Raw genomic sequence first — 20831 nt, 5'->3', positions numbered from 1 at the left:
ATGTGGACATCATGACACCAGACATCTCACACAGAACAATGTCCTCCTCATAAAGATAACAGACTGAAACACACTCTCTGTGTGTGTGTGTGTGTGTGTGTGTGTGTGTGTGTGTGTGTGTGTGTGTGTGTGTGTGTGTGTGTGTGTGTGTGTGTGTGTGTGTGTGTGTGTGTGTGTGTGTGTGTGTGTGTGTGTACCTAGATAAGGGATACAGGACACCATGCTCTGGCTGCTGACGAAGTCTCTTAAACGTTTGTAGTTGTCTTCTTTGGACATCAGGTAGTCGAGCCGGTCGAAGGTTGCCTTGTCTTTACGACTCAGCAGCTGCACCAGAGAATAAACACACACACAATTATCTTTAAATTATCCATATAGTTATTTGTCTCAGAATATCCGTATGACCCTTTCACACATGAACTCCTGAGGATTTCTAGATTAAATTACAGACAGTCTGCCCCTAAAATCCTCCTGGGTTGTTGTTCATACATGTTCCTCACAGTGGGGAACTGAACCTGTCTGACGGGGAGAGGGGGGGATCACAGGAGCCAGGACATGATGTCAAAAGAGGTGGACGAAGTAACAGATTAACGCTATGATGAAACCATTTACCTTTATGTCAATGACTATAAAAGTCATCCCACCCTCGCATTGCTTGTCATGAGTTTTGTCAGAATATTTCCTGCTGTCTTCTCACATCAGCTCACCCTGACTTTATTAGGAGAATTTAGTAGGGGCTAGCAGGAGAGAGTCTGCGTAAATTGGTGTTTAAAAATTCAGTTGTTGTATTGACACATTTCCGTAAGTTTTCATGACTCATTTGCATGTGTGAACAGGGTTTATAAATGTGGAGCAGACTCCCCCACCCTCAGAGTTCAGGTACTCACCGCCCAGGTTTTAGCGAGTCTGAATATGGGGGCGCTCTGCAGCGCTGACACCACGGCCATCACTGCATGCAGGTTGTTACAGTCACACAGTTTCTGAACACACACGCACACGCACACGCACACGCACACACACACGCACACACACACGCACACACACACGCACACACACAGAGAGAGAAGAGCAAAATGAGAATCACAAGAGGCCACACGATACGATATTATTGCAATTTTAAACTTATTGCGATATTCTGAGAATTGTGATACATTATATTGCCATTTAACTTTTTAACTGCATACTATGTTGAAAAACTAAATCAAGAACTGTTTTGCGATATAACAATAAATCCTCCTCCTCTTTTTATTTATATCCAATGGGAGTGTAGCCCACAGACTGAGCAACACTGATTACAGTGTGGGGCTGCTACAAGCTGCTGAGCAGAGAGTGCACCAAAGCAGTTTGGGTGCCTTGCTCAAAGGCACCTCGGCAGTCCTCGGGAAGTGCCCTGGCATCTCTCCAGCTACCAGACCAACTTCCTGATTGGTCCGCACATTGGTACTGCCACCACACAAATTTTTGCTTTGTCAATTCCCCCCCCCCCCCCCCCCCACCTTTAATCGTTACCTCTTTAATAACACAGTGACAAAACCCATCCAACATTGGGTCATTTTTGTATTTAATTAACAAAAACTGCTGGCAAACTTTGATACTATCAATTAGGTATCTAACATTATTTGTATTGGTCCTGATCGTGATGCATGCAGTATACGACGAGTTCTCGCAACTGTTTGCTAACCTCTATTAAACAACAGACGAGGAAGAATAAGCAGACACAATAAAACACACAAAGTACAGTAATAAACGGTAGCAACATGACACGGTGGAGCTAGAAGAGACACTTGCTTCTTTTATTCAGTATTTCCTTAGAAACACGTCCTACACTGTATTTATTTGGTATGAACTGAACCGTGACTTCTGTGTACCATTACATCCCTACTCATGAAAACAACAGAGATGATATTATTTTAAAATAAACCGCCTCAGTGTGTTTGGGTGTTTCTACCTTTGCAGTTCGGATGTACAAACTCAGAACCTCTGCTCTGATCTTCAGTGTCTGGGCGTGGAGGATCTCTCGAACCACCCAGAAACTCGTCTGAAGCACACACACAAAAACACAAAAACACAAAAACACAGATATTCAGATAAGAGAACACCAGAGCTCGCAGAGAACTGATCAATGACCAGTTACAGACAAAGATTTCAGATGTTTGGAATGGAAAGAAAAGTCAGTGAATCAGCCAGTGCTTGAGCTCAGGGGAGAGGAGGAGGAGGAGGAGGAGGAGGAGGTTGTCTGCACATCATGTTCAGATTAGATATACAAACAGACACACCATCTTTTTGACACACACTTTACTCTTCTTCACTACTGTTTAAACTGTGTGTGTGTGCGTATGTGTGCGCATGTGTGTGCGCGTGTGTGTGGATTAGCATTCCACCTCTGTGTGTCTCTGTGTTCTTCCTTTTTTCCTGGAAGACACTTTGAGACCTGTTTTTGTTTCAGAGTAGAGGTGAGGAAGGATCACATCCATCCATCACTTCACACACTCACAAACACACACACACACACACACACACACACACACGGCTAAACTGCATCATATGCGTTTGATTTCCAAAGTGTCTTGAGGAGGAGGACAGGAGATGAAATCAGAAGAAGATTGATTAAACTGAGAAATAAAATAAAACCTGAACCTATTAAAAGTTAATCAAACAAAGAATCAGACGTCATGATCTCACAGATTCCTGAATAATAAAAACAAGATCAAGTAACAAACAGTGAACATACAGAGGACATCAGGTCATTTAATTGCACAGTTTAAAATAATAACGTGAGCATTTATGCAACATGCAGTTCAGACCAGGGATGTAACCAGGGGTTAGAAAATAATAAGGTCCAGATTTTTTCTCTTGATTTACTGTATTCAAGGCATTTCTGGGCGTGCAAAATTCATGCCCAAATGATACCCAAGCGGCTACACACCCAAACGACACAAACACACATTTACTTCCTATTTGTAAATAAGTGATCCGCAGATGAGATCACTTGTGGCCCGAACAAGGGGTGGTGATCTGAATGGAGCATCTATGCCATTAATAAGTTCCAATTGGTCCTTTTTGCTATTGGCACTATCAGGTAAGGCGGGGTCTGCCCCAGAACATTTTAAGCACCATACATTCCTTTTTCTGCATTCTGATTAATCCAGATTCTGATTAATTTTCAGTGATGCATGGTCATACAGTGATCTTATTATTATGGCTATTGTTTTCATTTTAAGAGTGTCCAGGACAGTTTCATTAACTGTCACAATTGCCTAAGAGACAGAGAGAGAGAGAGAGAGAGTTCTGTTTATTTGTTGCTGTGTATAATTATTACTTTTACTCATGCAACATCATTGATAACTGGCAGCTTTATACAGTAAATCGATAATCAAAATTGAGAGAGAGAGATAGAGAAGACCTTTTAATTTTTTCCTAACTGAGCGTTCAGGGGCTACGTGCAACACAGAAAACAAGTCTTTGTTTTCACAACACATGAGCCTCCTGTGGGGAGATCAAAACCTAGAGAGAGAAGAATCACATCGGCAGCAAACAGCTGCACAAAACAAAATAACAGCTTTTAAAGTACAGAAAAACAAACACTGATACAAATGCATTCAAAGAGACTTGACAGCAGACATCTCCCTCTTCCCCTCTTGTTCTGGTACCTGCAGAGTTTTTTTCCCACAACCAAGCGGTGGGTGAGTGTTGTTAGGGGCATTCATGCAAATAAAGCCTATTAATTGGAATTAAAGAAGAAAGGGGAGAAGAGAGGAGGAAGAACAGAGAGGAGGAGGAAGAGAGTGGCAGAGGAAAAGGAGGAGAGAAGTAGAGAGGAGGAGGAGGAGTCTGGCTTCAGTTCAGGTTCAAGAGCTTGGTGGGAGTCTCTGCCCTCCTAGTCCAGGATCAAGATCCAAACAGCTCGTCTTCCTCCTGCAGCTGCAGAGTGTGAGGCTATCACACACAAACACAAACGAGTTTCCACACAAACACATTCCTGTGTGATCGTCTCATTTTAAACTGCAGGAGAGAGAGACACTCTAAAAAGAGTCTGAAACAATGGAGGAATTTTAAGCGAAAAAATGTGACATCACTGCCCACAACTTCCTGTTAATGATGTAACAGAGCGAGCACATACAGGCACGGAGCGAGCTCGGAGGACACCTACAAACACCTGGAGAAGTTCCTCCATGTGCTGCACTACCATGCAGAACTACAGACCATCTGAGAACAAAAAAGCTGACATCAAACCTGCTGCACCTGATCCTGATGTGGAGATCACAGTCTTATTGACAACATGAACGACTTTAGAAACCGACACCTGCTGCACCTGATCATTAAGCTCATGTGTGTGAGGAGGAGGAGGAGGAGACCTCAGAGTCACCTGTGTCTCACCTGGTTGAACCTGCGGGTGAAGGCCACCACGTTTGGAGCAGTGATGTGCTTCTCCTTCTTGTTCCAACCACAGCTCGACAGCTCCTGAAAAAAAGAAAGAAGTTAAGTATAACAGAGAAAGATTCTGTAAGGAGGGTGAGTCTGGATCAGTCATTAACCAATCAATTATTTTTAATACAAATTAATCATGTGACTCTGCTCTAAATGATCCAGAGATCATCTGTGAAATGTAAGAGCTGCTCTGCAGACTGTTTCCTGGTGTGGAAAAGTATACGTATTGAAAATTTGAACAACCTTGATGTATTGTTTTCAGCTGTGTGTCAAATCCATCCTCAGTCAGAGAGACTTTCAGGATGTTATTTTGTCTGCTTTGATCTCCCCTTTATGCTCTTGTTTCTCTCTGAGACTTTTAAAACCTGCAGGCTGAATTTAAAGTTTGTGATCTGGAGAGGCGGCTGTGCAGGAAAAAGTGCTGCAGGTCAAACCACAGAGCCAGTCATTTCCTTCAGCACAGCTCAGCCCTGTGAGCCTGCGGGCTGAGAGGCTAACATGAGGATCAGTGACGTCACCTTTGGATCAACGTTTTACTCTCCTCACCGACACCATCAACATTTGACTCTGCTCACACAGAGAAACCATCAACATTTGACTCTCCTCACACAGAAACCATCAACATTTGACTCTCCTCATACAGAGAGAGAGCAGTTTGATGTTTTTAATGTTAGAACAAACTGAACCAAACATGAAGCTCACTGAACATAAAAAGGTGATCCTCTGACTAACTGTAGACTCTGCAGGCTCACAGTGAGCACGGTTACATAAACCCTGAACCTCAATGATCTCATGAGAGACTCCACAGCAACTCCTTTTGTTTCAGTCTTCTCTGAAAATGTTAAACTGACATAAGGACAGAGGGGAGGGGGACTGTGGAGATTTACTGAGAACAGGAAGGTCTGATGGAAAACCTGCACACGTGTCTGTTCCTGATCTGTTCTGCAGCTTGTAGAGACAGAAAAACTGAAAGCTGCCAGATGATTTCAATTTATGTCCCTCATAAGTTACCTGCTGTCTGTGTTCAGGTAAAAATAGAAAGAGCGGAGAGGGAAAAATGAAGAGAGGAACAAAAAGGGAAAAAGCCATAAAATGTTCCGATTTCTCAGTCAAACATCAATACACACTGCAGACTCTACGTGTGAACCAGACTCAACCGCTGTGTATATCAGCAGCTCTGTGTGTGAGTGAATGTCTGACTGTGTGTCTATGTCGAGCTCCCGCTACACAGAATCGCAATGTGAATTCACAGACTGGGACATCAATATAAATGTACAAAGGGGTGATGACGGCTGAGCTTAGCTTAGCTTGTGCAGTGTGTTCTCAGTGATAGATTACATCCCTCAAATGTTTGATGACTTTGTTTTCACTCCTGCTTTAGTTTTCCATGAGCCCAGATAATTTCAGCTGCCCAGTAACAGAGGACTGATCAATGACCGTTCGTTGTTTTGAAGATTTTACCACTTTTTTAACAGTTGTCACTTCATCATAAGGCTTTGTCATATTTGAAAAACATATTCAGTTTATATTTGTGGATGAACGTCAGGAAACACTGGAACAAACACTGCATAAACAAAATGCTGCTCATGGATTGGTCACATCAACTTCAAACCTCATTTCTGACACAATATTTTGTTTAGTTTGGACGTTACGCTCTACTAGTCAAAATGAGGCTTACATCTCTGTGGTAACCAAACAATGAAACAACTTAAGTTGAAACCTAAAGAGTTTGCACGCAAGATTTAGAGCCGACTTTACACCAAAACTTAAGACACAACTTATACACACAGGAAGCTGGACTCTGCTTTGCTCAGCATGCTAACAATGACTCTTCCAGGAGCTCTTCTCTACACGACTGATTATGTTACAAGCTGATGTTTCTTCATGCAGTGAAAACAGATCAGCCCTGTGTCTACATGAACAGACTGTACTGTATTTATAATGAGTGTTAACTGTTATAGATGAATGAACGTCAGACACTCTCACATCCAAACTGCAGAGAGACAGTCTGACATATAGACTGCAGGGAGACACACATCCAGAGTACAGGAAGACACACTCACATCCAGCTTACAGTTTGTCTCGGTCTCCCTCTCTCTGGCCTTTAAAAGCAGTCTGAGAATTTTCCTCTCAGAGATGAAGTTAGAGCAGTGATTTACTGATCTGGCTGTTGTCATGACTACGAGTTAAAAACACAGAAACCCCCTTAGAGCCCCTCTCTGTCTCTGAGTAAGCGTCAAAAACATCCAGCTGTGAATCATCAGAGTGTTACTTATGAAACTAAAGATGGACGAGGACAGAGAGACTCAGAGGTGAAAAGTTCTCTCATCAGCTGATGTGTCTATTTCTCCATACACAGAATCACATCATTTTTAATCCCCACTCCCACCCCACCCCCTCAAGGGCTGCAGATTGAACATCGCTGAATAGTTTACCATCAGATAAACTCCGCTGTTCACACTCTCAAACATGTTCACTTTCTAAACACAAAACAGAACAGTGTACAGGACATTGTCACTGAACATCGTCACTGAACACAGGACGTCGACACTGAACACAGGACGTCGACACTGAACACAGGACGTCGACACTGAACACAGGACGTCGACACTGAACACAGGACGTCGACACTGAACACAGGACACAGTTTACAGATCAGGTACACTGAACATGGAACATGAGGCATGGATGACAAACACAGAACACATGACACAGAGCCCTCCGAGGGCTACAGATTTGTTCCAGCTCAGACAGTGTTTGTGTACACATGTTGTTAACATGAGTGTGTAACACTGCAAGTCTTTTACGCACCATATGAATAATGTTATGATGTGTTTATGGACAGTGAGAAAAATAAAGTGTTAAACAGCTAACAGATCAGGTTTAATGTATTTATGATCAAATTTGAATGGAATGTGATGACTGTGTGTGTGTGTGTGTGTGTGTGTGTGTGTGTGTGTTTCTGCCTTAACAAACAGGTTTTAATGAGACACTGACGGCCAGCATCACTTCGAAACTACGTTGTGGAAAGTCTGATTGGTGTTTGTGTTTCTGCAGAAAGTTAAAGTGTGGAGTGTCTGCAGAGGAACATCTGGATGTGTCTAAACTCAGCGATGCATCAGCCTGAGAGATCCAACAGTCCAAAGTTTATCTGAGCGGAGCCACAGCAGCTCTCATCATGGAAACTACAGAGCCCACAACACCCTGAATACGTCCCTGTGCAACCCCGAGCAGCTGCACGCCAGGACGCTGAAGTCTCTGTCAGCTGACCTGAACATCACACAGACTTGAAACTGAGAGTCTCTGAGAGTGTTTCTGAGTATCCACAGTGAGAGTGTAATGATTAAAATCCTCCTTGCTAACTTCTTTAATGTTTTATACTGCTGCCTTCTAAAAGGCTGCTCATTAAAAACTTGATTCTGATTGGTTGAGTATGCATAGCAACAGTCTGCTATACCTCGATAGATCCCCGTTGTTAAGAAGAATAAACTTTTACAATGACAATCAGATGGTAGCTATGGACGCGGCTCTAATCACAGACTCTGGCGGACTATTATTGTTAATCATATCAATCCACAGAAAGAAGAAAGAACATTGACAAAGGACACAGCACATGGACAGTTGAATGTGGTATGAGATTCAGTGACTCAGACGTGATGAGGCAGGGGGCCAGGTTACAGTCTACCATAACGATCAGCTCACGACACATGGTCTTTTACTGACTTCCAGACATGTAGTGATGTCATCACAGTGATACCGGTGGACTTCACTGTGTAGATTTTGTAACAAGCTAAGAGGCTAGTAGTTAGCAGAAATAATGGCATTTAAAGGGTGCTTCAAGAACAGAAATAGGCTGAATGACAACAAAAACATTATTACACAACGCAGGTTATTTAATATTTTCCTCTTCAGGCAGGGAGCCGGGTCTCTCTCTCTCACGCACCTACAGCTGGTGTTTCCATCATGAGTTTGTGAGAGCTGAGCAACACACACAGAGCCCTCTAGAAACTCCAGTTTCCTTTCGGTCAGAGTCTGACTGTGTGTGTGTGTGTGTGTGTGTGTGTGTGTGTGTGTGTGTGTGCACATTGTAAAGGCAGACTTTATCAGGTTTGTGATCAGAAAAGGACAAAATATTAGTAGCGCAAAACACCCAAACTAATCTTCTTTTTTTTTGCACGATTTAAAACTTTTAAGCACCATTTAATAAATCTTGCTTTCAAAAATAGTCTGGGACAAATATCTTACCATGTCTGATGTTTAGGACAATCAGCTCACAATGTGATGACCTACATCTTTCAGTAACCAATAGAAATGCAACATGAAATGAAGACCACACAGGTGCCAGAGCTGTCAAAAGCATATGCTAACAATAACAAGACTTATCTCAAGCTCTATTTTCAACACTGGCACCCCAAGTTGGCCTCTTTTTCTCTTGTCACGACCATGTCCACATTTTTCTACTCGACTTTTCTATTATATGCACATGAACAACCCCCCCCTCACAGATCTGAGAGCAGCTCACCTCAGGCTGGATCGCTTTAAACACCGGAGCGTCCATAAGTGTGATCTGACCCTGAGGAGACACACACACAATGATTAAACAAACTGGTCACACAGACTGTTACACAGCTTATCATTGGTTACTGTAGAAACAGATCTGAGGTCACTTTATTACAGTCAGACTCTGATGAGGACTGTCAGCTGATACTGATGATGTATCGCCATGGAGACAGAGAGGAAAGAAGTTTAAGAGCGCCCTCTGCTGGTTAAATGGAGCCAATAAGGACACACATGAAATCAATAATTACATGTTTACAAACATGATGAAGATGATGTATGATTTAAAATGAAATGACCCCTTAAACATTCATCAACATTATGTTCAGTATCAGAGACTCTATAAGAGCACAACATCAACATCATACACAAACAGGCTGTACTTACTGCATACTCTTCAGGTGTGACCTTCAGCACGTCGAACACAACAGCATCAAAACTTTTCTTCAGGTCAGAGGAAACTTTCTCACTGAGAGACTCTGAGCTGCTGCTCTTCTACACACACACAAACATACAGACACACACAAACACACAAAATCAGGTCAGAATTGAGGTGTTATTTGCAAAAAAGGAAAACATTTAAACAGTTTCTGGAACTATCTCAGAGCTATGAGGGCTCAGTGTTTCCCCTTCAGTTCACAAAGGTCACGGTTCACAGAGGTCACGGTTCAGTTCACAGTTGAAATGGCTGCTTACTGGCTTATTATGACACCAATACAGTGCATTTCAGATGCTAGAGGGATTTGTTCACATACAGTAGATTATAACATTTTAGTAGTTGTTAGTACTGTTGTACTCTTACAGGTATTATGGCAAACCTTATAATGGTAGCAGTATTTTCCTATTAACCTAAGTAACGCTATCCACTGTAGTCATCCCTCTACACCTTTACTTAAAAAGGGAAATATTCTCACTTTTGGATATATTTTTACTTTATCATTTTATATTATTTGTTTATTAAAACCATAAGAGAAATGACTTGGACTTGCGGCTGCTCTCAAAGACTTGAGTAGAGACTTGAATTGGACTCACTTACAAAGACTTGTGCAAAAAGTCCTGGCTGTTTATTTCTGTTTCTCTTATTGAATCAGAGCTGACAGTAGTGACAGTTTGTTCTATGTTTTTATTAAGAACTAAATAATACATTATGAAACTACCTGATTAAATAAAAAACAACACAGAAATTAGTTTTAATCACATGATTCAAAAATATAAAATGAATCAAGAATAAAATATAAGACAGACCATAAAATATGTGTCTTTAGGAGTGATGTGTCACATTAATGATTCATGAAGTGTGAGGTCACAGAGTTATTAGTGAACAGCAGGTGCAGCAGTGATTCGAAATGTGAAATGTGTAACCTTCTGCAATGTCTTCTCCCACTATTTTGAAAAAGCAGAGAGGGTTGAAGATGTCAGACACCTATTTTCTTTTCTTTCTCTGCTCTGTGAACCTTAAGTTTCCCTACACAGCTGAAATACAGAAGCAGGCAGCTCTCTCTTGTAGGCTTCTTATTCTTTTTTTGTTGTTTAATAGCATTAGCAAACAGATACAAGCATTAGCGCCACCTGGATTGGAGTGTGAGCACTGCAATGCATGACTAACTTTTCTCTGCACACAAAAGTATTCGGTGTATGACTGCGTGCACTGAACCGTGTTGTTCGGTCTTTTGTGTTGAACTGAGCGTGTGCAGAAAGGTGGGGGTGTTGTGGGTGGGTGGGGCCTAACCTCAGAGACAGGTACAGCAGTGGTGGTGATGACTGATTGGCCATTAGGGAGGTCCATCATTCCCTCACCAGATGACTCTAACCCAGGAGACGCTTCTTCATCATCATCATCATCATCATCCTCCTCCTCCTCAGCCGCAGCGACACCTGGCCGGCACTCTGTACACACACAGCACAGAGAGAGTGTGGTTTGGTTAGAGAAAAGGGGCGAGGTGACAGAGACAACCACTCAGACTCTGACTACTGATGAAATCACAAGCAGTGCCCTGTGGGAGGTATTTTGGCTTCACATTTGTAGGACGTCGTCCATCTCTACATTCAGACTTCACCTTCGATCAAACACTCAAGACACTAAGATCATCTCTACATCTCATGTGTAAACTCACCAGGTATGTGTGTGTGTCAGATGTTCATGATGCCGGAGCCTTCGGCCTGTTTCTGTCACCACCTGTCGGTCTGTAAGGCCCTCACCTGTCTAAGGATGCAGGGGCAAGAGAGAGAGAGAGAGAGAGAGAGAGAGAGAGCGAGGGACAAATGGTAGAGAGTAGAGAACAAAAACACTTCCTCTTGTGGGTGTGTGCGTATCAATTAAAAAGGACCAGACTGACCAGTTCAACTCGGCACAGTGACATCTCATTTATTGACTTTAATATAATCAGTTTATTTATCAAAAGAAGAGAATGATCTCAGACACTGATTGGTTGAAAGGTGTGCTGAGACGATATCATTGCGTGTTTCCATCTCCTGTGTGTGTAACCTGACCTGTCGTGACTCACATCAGCCAGCAGGTGTCTCACTGCTCCCACAAACTGATTTACTGTGTTAAAGTATGCAGTGTGTGTCTGTATCAGGCCTATTGGTATGAGAATAATGTAAGGAGTGGGATAACAGTTTTCAATATAATGATCATAATGTGAAACTGGATAAATCAAATTAAAGAGTTAATTTGAGCTATAGAGCACAGTTTCTGTCCATCATGATAACCCCAACACTTAGACTACAACACATCCTCACTTAACCCAAAATGAATCCAAAGAAACAGGTTTTTACAAGTGAAAAATACAAAGTTGGTACAATGTGAGGTTTACAGACAGAGCCTCCCCTGACTGCATCATCATGATGATCCTCATCCAATATGTGAAATGTGCATGTGCTGAGGGAGAAAATAAATACTGTCTCAATACATTTGATACACTCAGACTGTAGCCATGGGTTTATGTGAATGCTCATATCTCCATGACGATAACATTGTGAATAATAACACAGCCCTGTATGTGGAATAATGAAGCTGTACTCATATATGTACACCTGCTCACACAAAAGTCTCACAAAGAAAAGGGCACGGACACATAAGACCAACATACTGTTACCTTAGTCAAACACATCACACTGATGTATGTTAGCAAACAGTTTACAGTCTGTGTTTGAGTCTGTCTGTGTGTATCTGTGTTTGTGTGTCTGCACTCTGAGCTCTGTAAACCCCTCCAGCAGCTTCATGTCTTCCTGATCTTGGTCCTGACTCCTGTTTACACCTCAGTATTTACACCTGCAGCTAGACTGCAGATTAATATGAAACAACCATGAAGCCAGGCTATATCTGTGTAACTTAGGTTGTCAAAATTCTTGATATTCCATACATCTTCACGTTTTAAAACGTTACATCTGTTATTTCAACGATCAACAGTATTGAAATACCAAAATTTAAAAGAAACTGTATTTCATAAAACAGGTGTGTAGACGAGGAATTAATCCATCAACTGCAGACAAACCTGAAATTTTTGTTAATCAATCACCAGAAATGATCCACTACTGGGTGTCTAGGACTTCTGTTTGTGTTGCTGTGATATCAAACAGGCATCGATAATGTTTGATTTTATTGGAATAATATCAAAGTTTTAAATTCTGATATTCAAAAAACACACTGCTGCAGACACAAGTCAGGTTTGTGCAACGTTCAGCAGTAACAGAGTATCTCATGTATAAAACATGTACTGTGTGCACACACAAACGCACTCACTGCCGCAGATAAAGTAGGTCAGTGTGTCAGCCTATCAGAGAAATAGATACCCTCCTCTTCATCACTTCTTCACATACACAGACTCTCCCTCTTTGGGATACAAGCTGGTATGTAGCTCATTAGCAGCCAATAAACTAGCTTTGAGCACAATCTGTTCGGCTTTGATAACTAAGTATTTGTTAACTCCTCCCTCCATTGAAGCGCTACCCTCAACTCCAAATATAGTAATACGAAAAGTGGCGGAAATATTGATCTGGAGCTGAAAGTGGCCAGATTGATCACACACACACTCTAAAAAGCTACAAACACACACACGTGTCACAGCAGGTCGATTCTGTCTGCTGTCACTCAGCAGCAGGTCTCTGATCACAGAGGATGGTGGCCCTGCAGGGGCGTGTGTGTACATGTGTGTGCACGCAATGCACTAACACAGGCAACCTTTTCCATCAAAAGAGCCATATTTGCCCACAGCCCACCCTTTTCCTGCATTCTGCTCAGTTTTGATACACCAATTTGTGTTTTTTCTGCAGAACTGTATGATTCTTCTGAGAGTCTTTTTGTCCTGTTTGCGTCTTATACACACACAATAATGAATGTATTCATTGAATACTTTAATAAACATGTCAGTTGTTCCAATTAAATAAACATAAAATCTCAAATCCTGAATGAAAAGGAGCAGAAAGACGAGTAGTCTTATATAATCTGCCCGTCTTTTACAAGACATTAATTAATAAACCACTTAATTCAAAAACAAGTAGCCTATATGTTAAGCTGATAATTAAGAATGACATTATTTATTTTTTGTTTGGGCACTTGTAAGAATGGCGCATAAACCACGAGGCTTCTTACTCTCTCTTTTATTGATAGTAAGAGCATCTCCTGTACCTGAGCACTCTGTCACCTCAACTGCTGTTAACAGGGTCGGACAGAGCGGAGTGTGTGATTGATCAAGCAACAGAGAGAGAGGGGGCGCTGAATGAGAGCGTAGCAGAGCAGGGATGTTGACAATCCTATGCTCACATTTCACATCATATAAGGGGCTACATTAAAAACTTGGTTTAAAACAGTACCCTCCAGATCTGTGTACAACTTTTTCTGAAGTGAGTGATGATCTTCGTTTTGTGTTTGAGGTCTGAGATCTCCCGGTCTGTGAACGGCTTTGCATTTCAAATACAAATATCTCTTAACATTACTGTTTGTTGTTTTTCAAATTACGGTTTGCACACAGGCAAAGGGTCCTTCAGATAAGGCGCAGTGCGCGCTGAGCTCGCCGCGGAGAAGGGCGCAGAGCAAAAGTGAAAGGAGCCATTGCGCGCAACACCGGTGTAGGCAGGGCATAAACAACATTTGCGTGGAGGAAATATTAGAATAAAAGAATAAAAGGCTAAAAGTAGCATAATAATACAATGCAGGGCAGAGCATTTTCCACAGCTAGAGAATGTAGGACGTTTTGGAACAACAATAATTAATATAAATCAAAAATAAAGAAAAAAATATTTTCTTTTCTTTTTTGGCAAAGTTACAGGGAGCCACTGGAGAGGGGCAAAAGAGACGCATGCGGCTCCAGAGCCGCGTTGCCGACACCCGCACTAACATAAAGAACAGGAAGCCTTTCCGAGAGGCACAGGAAGCTGATACCATCTGTATGTGTTCCTCTATGAGACTCTGAGGACCAGGCTGAGAGAGGACTCCAACTCCTCATCAGACCAGTGTTTGCATGTACATGTGTGTGTACACGTGTATGTAACTTACCATCGATGTATTATATAATGGATACAGCGTTAAAGGCGGACCCCTGTTCATTCCTATGAAAGTTGCTCAGTGGCATGAAGCAAAAGAAGTCCCACGTCTACGTATAAAAGTACCTGGATCTTCCATGTTACTGGGCCAATAAAGCATGTGCACTTATATCTGAATTTGGCTTTAATTGCCTTTTACAACTTTTACTACCTAATGATTTAAAAGGGGTTATCTACATGTTCATATTGGAAAAATGTATGTACCTAAGAAAAATCCATCAGCTGGTTTATAGACGACTCTTTCCCAATGTAAGCTTACGGGAAAAAGTATTTTGAGCCCAGTGGCATCACGTGATGCACATCCTGGGGGCTTGTGTTGACCAGGTGGACCCTGAGGGCTTCAGAGTGAGACACAAAAAGGTGTAGATGTGTTGTTGTCATGTTGCAGTTATCATGTAGACATGTTGTAGAGATGTTATTTATGTTGTAGATAGACATGTTGTACACATTTTGTAGCTGTATGATGTGGACATGTAGTTATAAGGTAGATATGTTGTTGACATGCTGTATGATAATACATTTATTTATTTATAAATTTAATTTATAAGCGCCTTTCTGGGCACACAAGGACACTGTACAACAGTCAACATTTAAAAAACAACAATGGATAAAATCAGCATACAATAAAAGAAATGAAATGTAGGACAGTGTAATTACAGTTCAAATGTTAGAGTGAGTAGGAGATCTTGAACAGATGGGTTTTGAGTCTGGATTTGAAGATGGGAGTCAATGTTGCGTATGTCAGGTGGCAGAGAGTTGCAGAGCTGGGGAGCAGAGCACCTGAAAGCTCGGCCCCCCCGTGGTGCTGAGGCGGGCAGAGGGCACGGTGAGATGGATGGAGGAGGAGGATCTGAGGGAGCAGGCTGGAGTGGTGATGTGAAGGAGGTCACACAGATATGGAGGGGCGAGGTTGTGGATGGCCTTGAAGGTGTACAGGAGGAGTTTGAAAATGATTCTTTGCTTCACCGGGAGCCAGGGGGGCTGCTGTAGGATGGGGATGATGTGATGGTATGAGGGGGTTTTGGTGACAATACGGACAGCAGAGTTTTGAACCAGTTGGAGCTTATGGAGGGACTTATGAGGGAGGCCGAAGAGAAGAGAATTACAATAATCAATACGGGAGGTGACGAGGCTGTGGACAAGGATGGAGGCAGTATGGGGGGTGAGGGAGGGGCGGAGACAGTTGATGTTTCGTAGATGGAATGATGTAGATATGTTGTTGACATGTAGTTATGATGTAGATATGTTGTAGTTATAATGTAGACATGAAGTTATGATGTTGACATAGTTATGATGCAAAGACACATGTTATGTTGTTTGTGTCGTATGTTGCCTCTGATCAGACACTAACACACAGGCTCTGCATCAGCTGACTGTAACCCATCTGTAACACAAACACACTGCAGGCTGACATCCTGTGTTTATATAATACAACTTTTATATCTTCACACACACACTAACACACAAAGAGTGTGTATATGAGTTTGGATGGTGGACTAAGATTGCTTAGACTCATTTTAACTCTGAGATAACAGCTGAAAACCATAGACTATAAAAACACACACACACACACACACACACAGAGTCTGCATGCCTGACTTCCTCTAACACGGCTCTGCCCTGCCCCCAGGGGGCGATAAAACCTCAGACTACAACAAACTACAACAAACTACAACACAAAAGAACTACACACAAGGGGGTGGACCACTACCTCTGACAGTGGTCATAGGGATGTAAATTTACACTTTAAACAGGCGGGCTGAAAAGGGCTTATGACTCAGAAATGGCTTCAAACAGGAAGACAATTCAATCTTTTCAAATATATTTTTACACAAGTTTTGATGCAGACTTGAACCAAAAGAAGGCTCGTAAAGAGTTCATTTTTCAGTGTTTATGGTTACATTTTATTAAACGCTGCTTCGCACCACTAAATACGGTGTGTGTGCAATGTGTTCAAAACAATCACAGCTCAAAGTACAAAATAATATTACATAAAAAGATTACACTAATGTTTTCTGTAGATTACAGCCAACTTGTTATTGAGATACATTTCTGTTTAGTGTTTGTAAAGCTGTTGTTCCTGATTGAGGAGAACAAATACTGTTATTGAAATGATGCAGCTTTTTATACATCAGTCGGTTATTCTCAGATTTAAAAAAAACTATAAATAAAAAGAGAGTTCAGGTTTACCTGACTGGTTGTTTTATTATTATCAGAATGAGTATATGACGTATAGAATACTGAAGAACATTGAGGATGTGATACACCATTAAGATTCATGGAGATGCATTTTGATTTGACGTGCTGATAAAATGCAAAGTTTGAACCATGGCTAGTTGAGGAACAGAAAAGTTTTGAAAAAACCTTGTTGGTTTTTGCACAAACAAAACACACACAAAAAGCCATTGCAAAAATCTGTGATCTGATCTAAACCATTAGATTTGTGATCTGTTGCCCCACTACTGTAGACAAGGCTGTTCATTAGCATTAGCAGACGTGGTTTCCTCCTCTCTGGATCCTTGCTTGTGTGTGTTGTGCTATCAGATGTAAGTCGCTTTGGACAGAAGTGTCTGATGAAGTAGTTGTAGAACTGTAGAATTGTAGAGTTCTAGAGGCGTAACAGGGGCATGAATATCATGACTTTAACTGACAACATGTCAGCACTAATGGACTCATCATTCACACAGCACAAACTCACACACTGTGCTCACTGTTGGTGGGGAGCAACAGCTGACAAACAGCTGTATTTCCTCATCCACCCCCCTCCATCTCCCCCTGAAGGAGCCCCTGACAACCTCCTCTGATCCCCCTCCCATGGAGCAGCGTGTCCTGAGATTACACACACACTGTCAGTCATACACACACACACGCAGTGTGTTAGTGGACGAGTTCAGACGGGATGAACATTAAGATATTGACTATAAATAGGAAACAGATTCTGATTCCGCTCTTTTCCAGATCCTTCCAACAACCCACACCCTCTCACCCCTCCCCCACCACCCCCACCATCTTCTGAGAGACAACAGGAAGTCACAGAAACAGTAAGTGGTTGTGTCATGTTCATTTTCACACGTGTCTAATATAACGGTCATAATCCCTGCGTGCTGCTGTAATAGTTAAAAACACGGTGTACACAAATAAAACTACAGACGGAATGAACACATCTTTACACAAACATGTCAACACACATAGATCCCTGTTTCAATCCACTCATATTTGAAGGGTCTTGTCACACACACTCACACACTCACACACACCAACGTCATGTCTCTTTATAAAGCATGTGAACTCACGGCAGTGTGACAGTTGGTGTTGTAGCGTGGAACTGCAGACGTGTGTGTGCACGTCTGTGTCTGCATGTCAGGACCCGACCTGTGAACACCTGAACACAGGTGACAAGAAGGTGAGTCACCTGTTTTTTGTGTCTTCTATTTCTGGTATCAAAGAAACAAGTTATCGATCTTTCATTTTAAATAGAGTCATATCAAAGTTTTAAATTCTGGTATCGTTAAAACCCAAGTTTCCCCTGTGAGAGTATTTCAGGTATGCAGAGAGAGGGTTCAAAATATGACTGTGAGGATCTCACACACACATACACACAAAACCAGAAGAGTTCGTGTGGCACACACACACTTCCTCTAATAATGAACTACTGTGTTACACAAACAGCACATTACTCAACACACACACAGTCAGCTGAGCAGCTGCCTGGCCTGTAAGGATCACATCCACAACACTCTTTTCACCCAGCAGCATTATGCACGCACACACACTCTAATCTATCTTTATCACCTCCTAAACAACAAGTCCATCACAAACATGATGGCACCATAAAGGATGAATGGATTGATGATAGGATGAATAAATTACGTAATATTGATTATCTGCAGGTATTTATTTGTTGTTTACTGGCATCATGTGGATCACAGGTGATCTGAAGCCGTCAGTTCTGATATGATGGTGATTTCTCCTGTAAGACTGATGGCAAACTCTTCATTGATCAGGTGTTGTCACAGGTAGAGCACAAGGAATTTAGGCATATACTTCTTTTACTGTGTTTCTTTGACCCTATTTGAGGGTCCCTGTGATGACTTCTAAAACTGGATTATAATATACACTAGTTAACAGATATCTGTTAGACATGAATTAAAGATAACCTTCATTATATGACTGCTGATTGGTTTCCTCTTATGCTCTCCACACACTGCTTACCTGTATGCATACACACTGGGCATACATACAGATACACACACTCCACATTCACTGATTACCTGTATACAAGCCTGCTCAAACACTGTGCCAACAACCAGAAAGATTCCCCCTGACCCACTGATCCCTTCCTGTCACAGTGTAATCTGAATAAGATCACCCTGACTCAGTGTGTGTTTATAGTGACAGAAACCTACACACACACACACACACACATATACTCTGAGGCAACACGTGACTCTGCAGATCCATCTGTGCTGAATGAACACATCAGATAAATGCGCCACTGTTACCATGACAACGTACAGCATCACTAAGCTGAGGACACGCTTAGAAAGAAAAAGCTTGATGCTCACTTTGATACTGGAGGATATGAATCACACTCGAATAAACACACACACACACACACTGTATATAATCACATTAGAGCTGAATCTCTGAGCAGATGGAGCAGGTACAGCAGAAACTGAGGGATCAGCTGAGAACAGGTGGAGGTGGGAGGAGTAACAGAAGGGTGGCTGGGCTGAGATGTATCTCCTGAAGCAAGACATGATGTAAAAAAGAACAGCATGGAAGTTGTGGACAGAGCAACAGACTCCAGCACTACAATGACATTTTTTGCCTTTATAAGCAAGTATAATTAATGCCATATTGTAGTTCGACATATTCACAGTATCAAATAAGAGTGGACAAGAACATACTGGAGAACAGAAAACGTAAACAGTTCAATTACATGCACGGAGATGGTAGCCACTCAACACTCCCACTAGCTCGAGGTGAATTCTCCTGATTATATCCTACTGCGTTCTCACGTTACAAAAAAAAAAAAAGAGCCGTTTGTGTTTACACATGCACCTCACCTGGAAAACGTCAGGAGTTTTTCATGAGTTTTGTGCAAGCGTGAGAGCACTAATAAACACACAGACACACACACTGATCAATGAGTGCAGGGAGTAAACAGATGTACAGATGGATAATCAGGGGCTCACCATAAAATGGAATCAACCAGTTTATATTGGATTAAATCAGATTACCAGGTAAACATGTAACACACGGACAGAGAGAGAGAGAGAGAGCTGCTCTAATCATCACTATCTGAGCAACTATAGTATAATCTGATCCTGTTAATTACATCTGCACACAGCTGGAGACACACACACAAACCTGCTCATGAACACACACACACACACACACACACACACACACACACGTCTGAGGGTCAGATGTGAAGTGTTACACAGAAACACACGGCATGGCGATATGGAACATTCCTCTCAGGACACACACCCCACACACACAAACTGACAGATAAGGTAGGTGATGCTGTTGCTCTGCAGCCTGTAGACAGACGTCACATGTTACACACCTACACTCATGAAGGTCAACATCACTCCCACAAACCAGCTCACACACTGACACTCACACGTCAGGTCTGTACACTACACACACTTAAAACCTTTTATTTGTGTGTTGATGACTTTGTAATGTCAGAGCGTGTGTGGTACATTAAATACATACATAATTAATTAATGAAGCTCAGAGTGAAGTCTTTAAACGTTTCTTCACAGCTCGCTGCTGATCATTGGACTTCTGTTGTGAACACACACACACACACACTATTGTATCAGTGGTTTACTTTATCATCACAGTTTGTCAGAAATTCATTCATACAGATGATCTATGGATTTAGTCACAAAACATTGTCAAACGTTTTGTACAATGAAGACAGTGTGCAGAAGTTTACGTACAACTTTTATGAATCAAAACCAATAAATTATATTATATTTGATGTCTAAGACTACTGTTTTTTTTGCCGTGGTGTCAAACAGGTATTACTTTTACCTCTGCTTTGTAAGGTGACCTTGACTGCTTTGAAAGGCGCCTTCAGAATTAAAATAAAATTATTAGTATGTGATACTACGATCATATGAAAGTTTAAAATAGTGTTATTGTAATAACCCTAGTAAGAACAAATTGACACAGTTACAGTTCAAAGTGTAGATCAGTGATCAGGCTGATAGTCAGTAACATGTAAAGAAGAGTCTTGGTGAACTTTAAGGATCCTCTCTCCTCTTATTAAAACCTGTTCAAACTGT

At 41.7% G+C, this 20831-nt stretch overlaps 1 protein-coding gene across 2 annotated transcripts in view; it reads right to left on the bottom strand.

The window, feature by feature from the left end:
• Positions 1-20831, bottom strand: part of ralgps2 (Ral GEF with PH domain and SH3 binding motif 2) — a 50684-nt gene that overhangs the window by 26185 nt on the left and 3668 nt on the right. For both annotated transcript variants that reach the window (XM_020631910.3, XM_020631911.3), the window contains exons 2-9: positions 11097-11185; positions 10712-10869; positions 9370-9477; positions 8948-8998; positions 4375-4458; positions 1946-2035; positions 885-977; positions 198-324 (exon numbers count right to left, since the gene is read on the bottom strand). In XM_020631910.3, the coding sequence (XP_020487566.1) occupies positions 198-324; positions 885-977; positions 1946-2035; positions 4375-4458; positions 8948-8998; positions 9370-9477; positions 10712-10771 (613 nt within the window). In that variant the 5' untranslated portion in view covers positions 10772-10869; positions 11097-11185. The remainder of the gene's footprint in view (positions 1-197; positions 325-884; positions 978-1945; positions 2036-4374; positions 4459-8947; positions 8999-9369; positions 9478-10711; positions 10870-11096; positions 11186-20831) is intronic.

Source organism: Labrus bergylta, chromosome 6 (genome assembly GCF_963930695.1).
Source record: "Labrus bergylta chromosome 6, fLabBer1.1, whole genome shotgun sequence".
In the NCBI taxonomy this organism is placed as follows: domain Eukaryota; kingdom Metazoa; phylum Chordata; class Actinopteri; order Labriformes; family Labridae; genus Labrus; species Labrus bergylta.
Note: the sequence above shows the minus strand (reverse complement) of the source record. Positions and strands in the feature narration are given on the sequence as shown.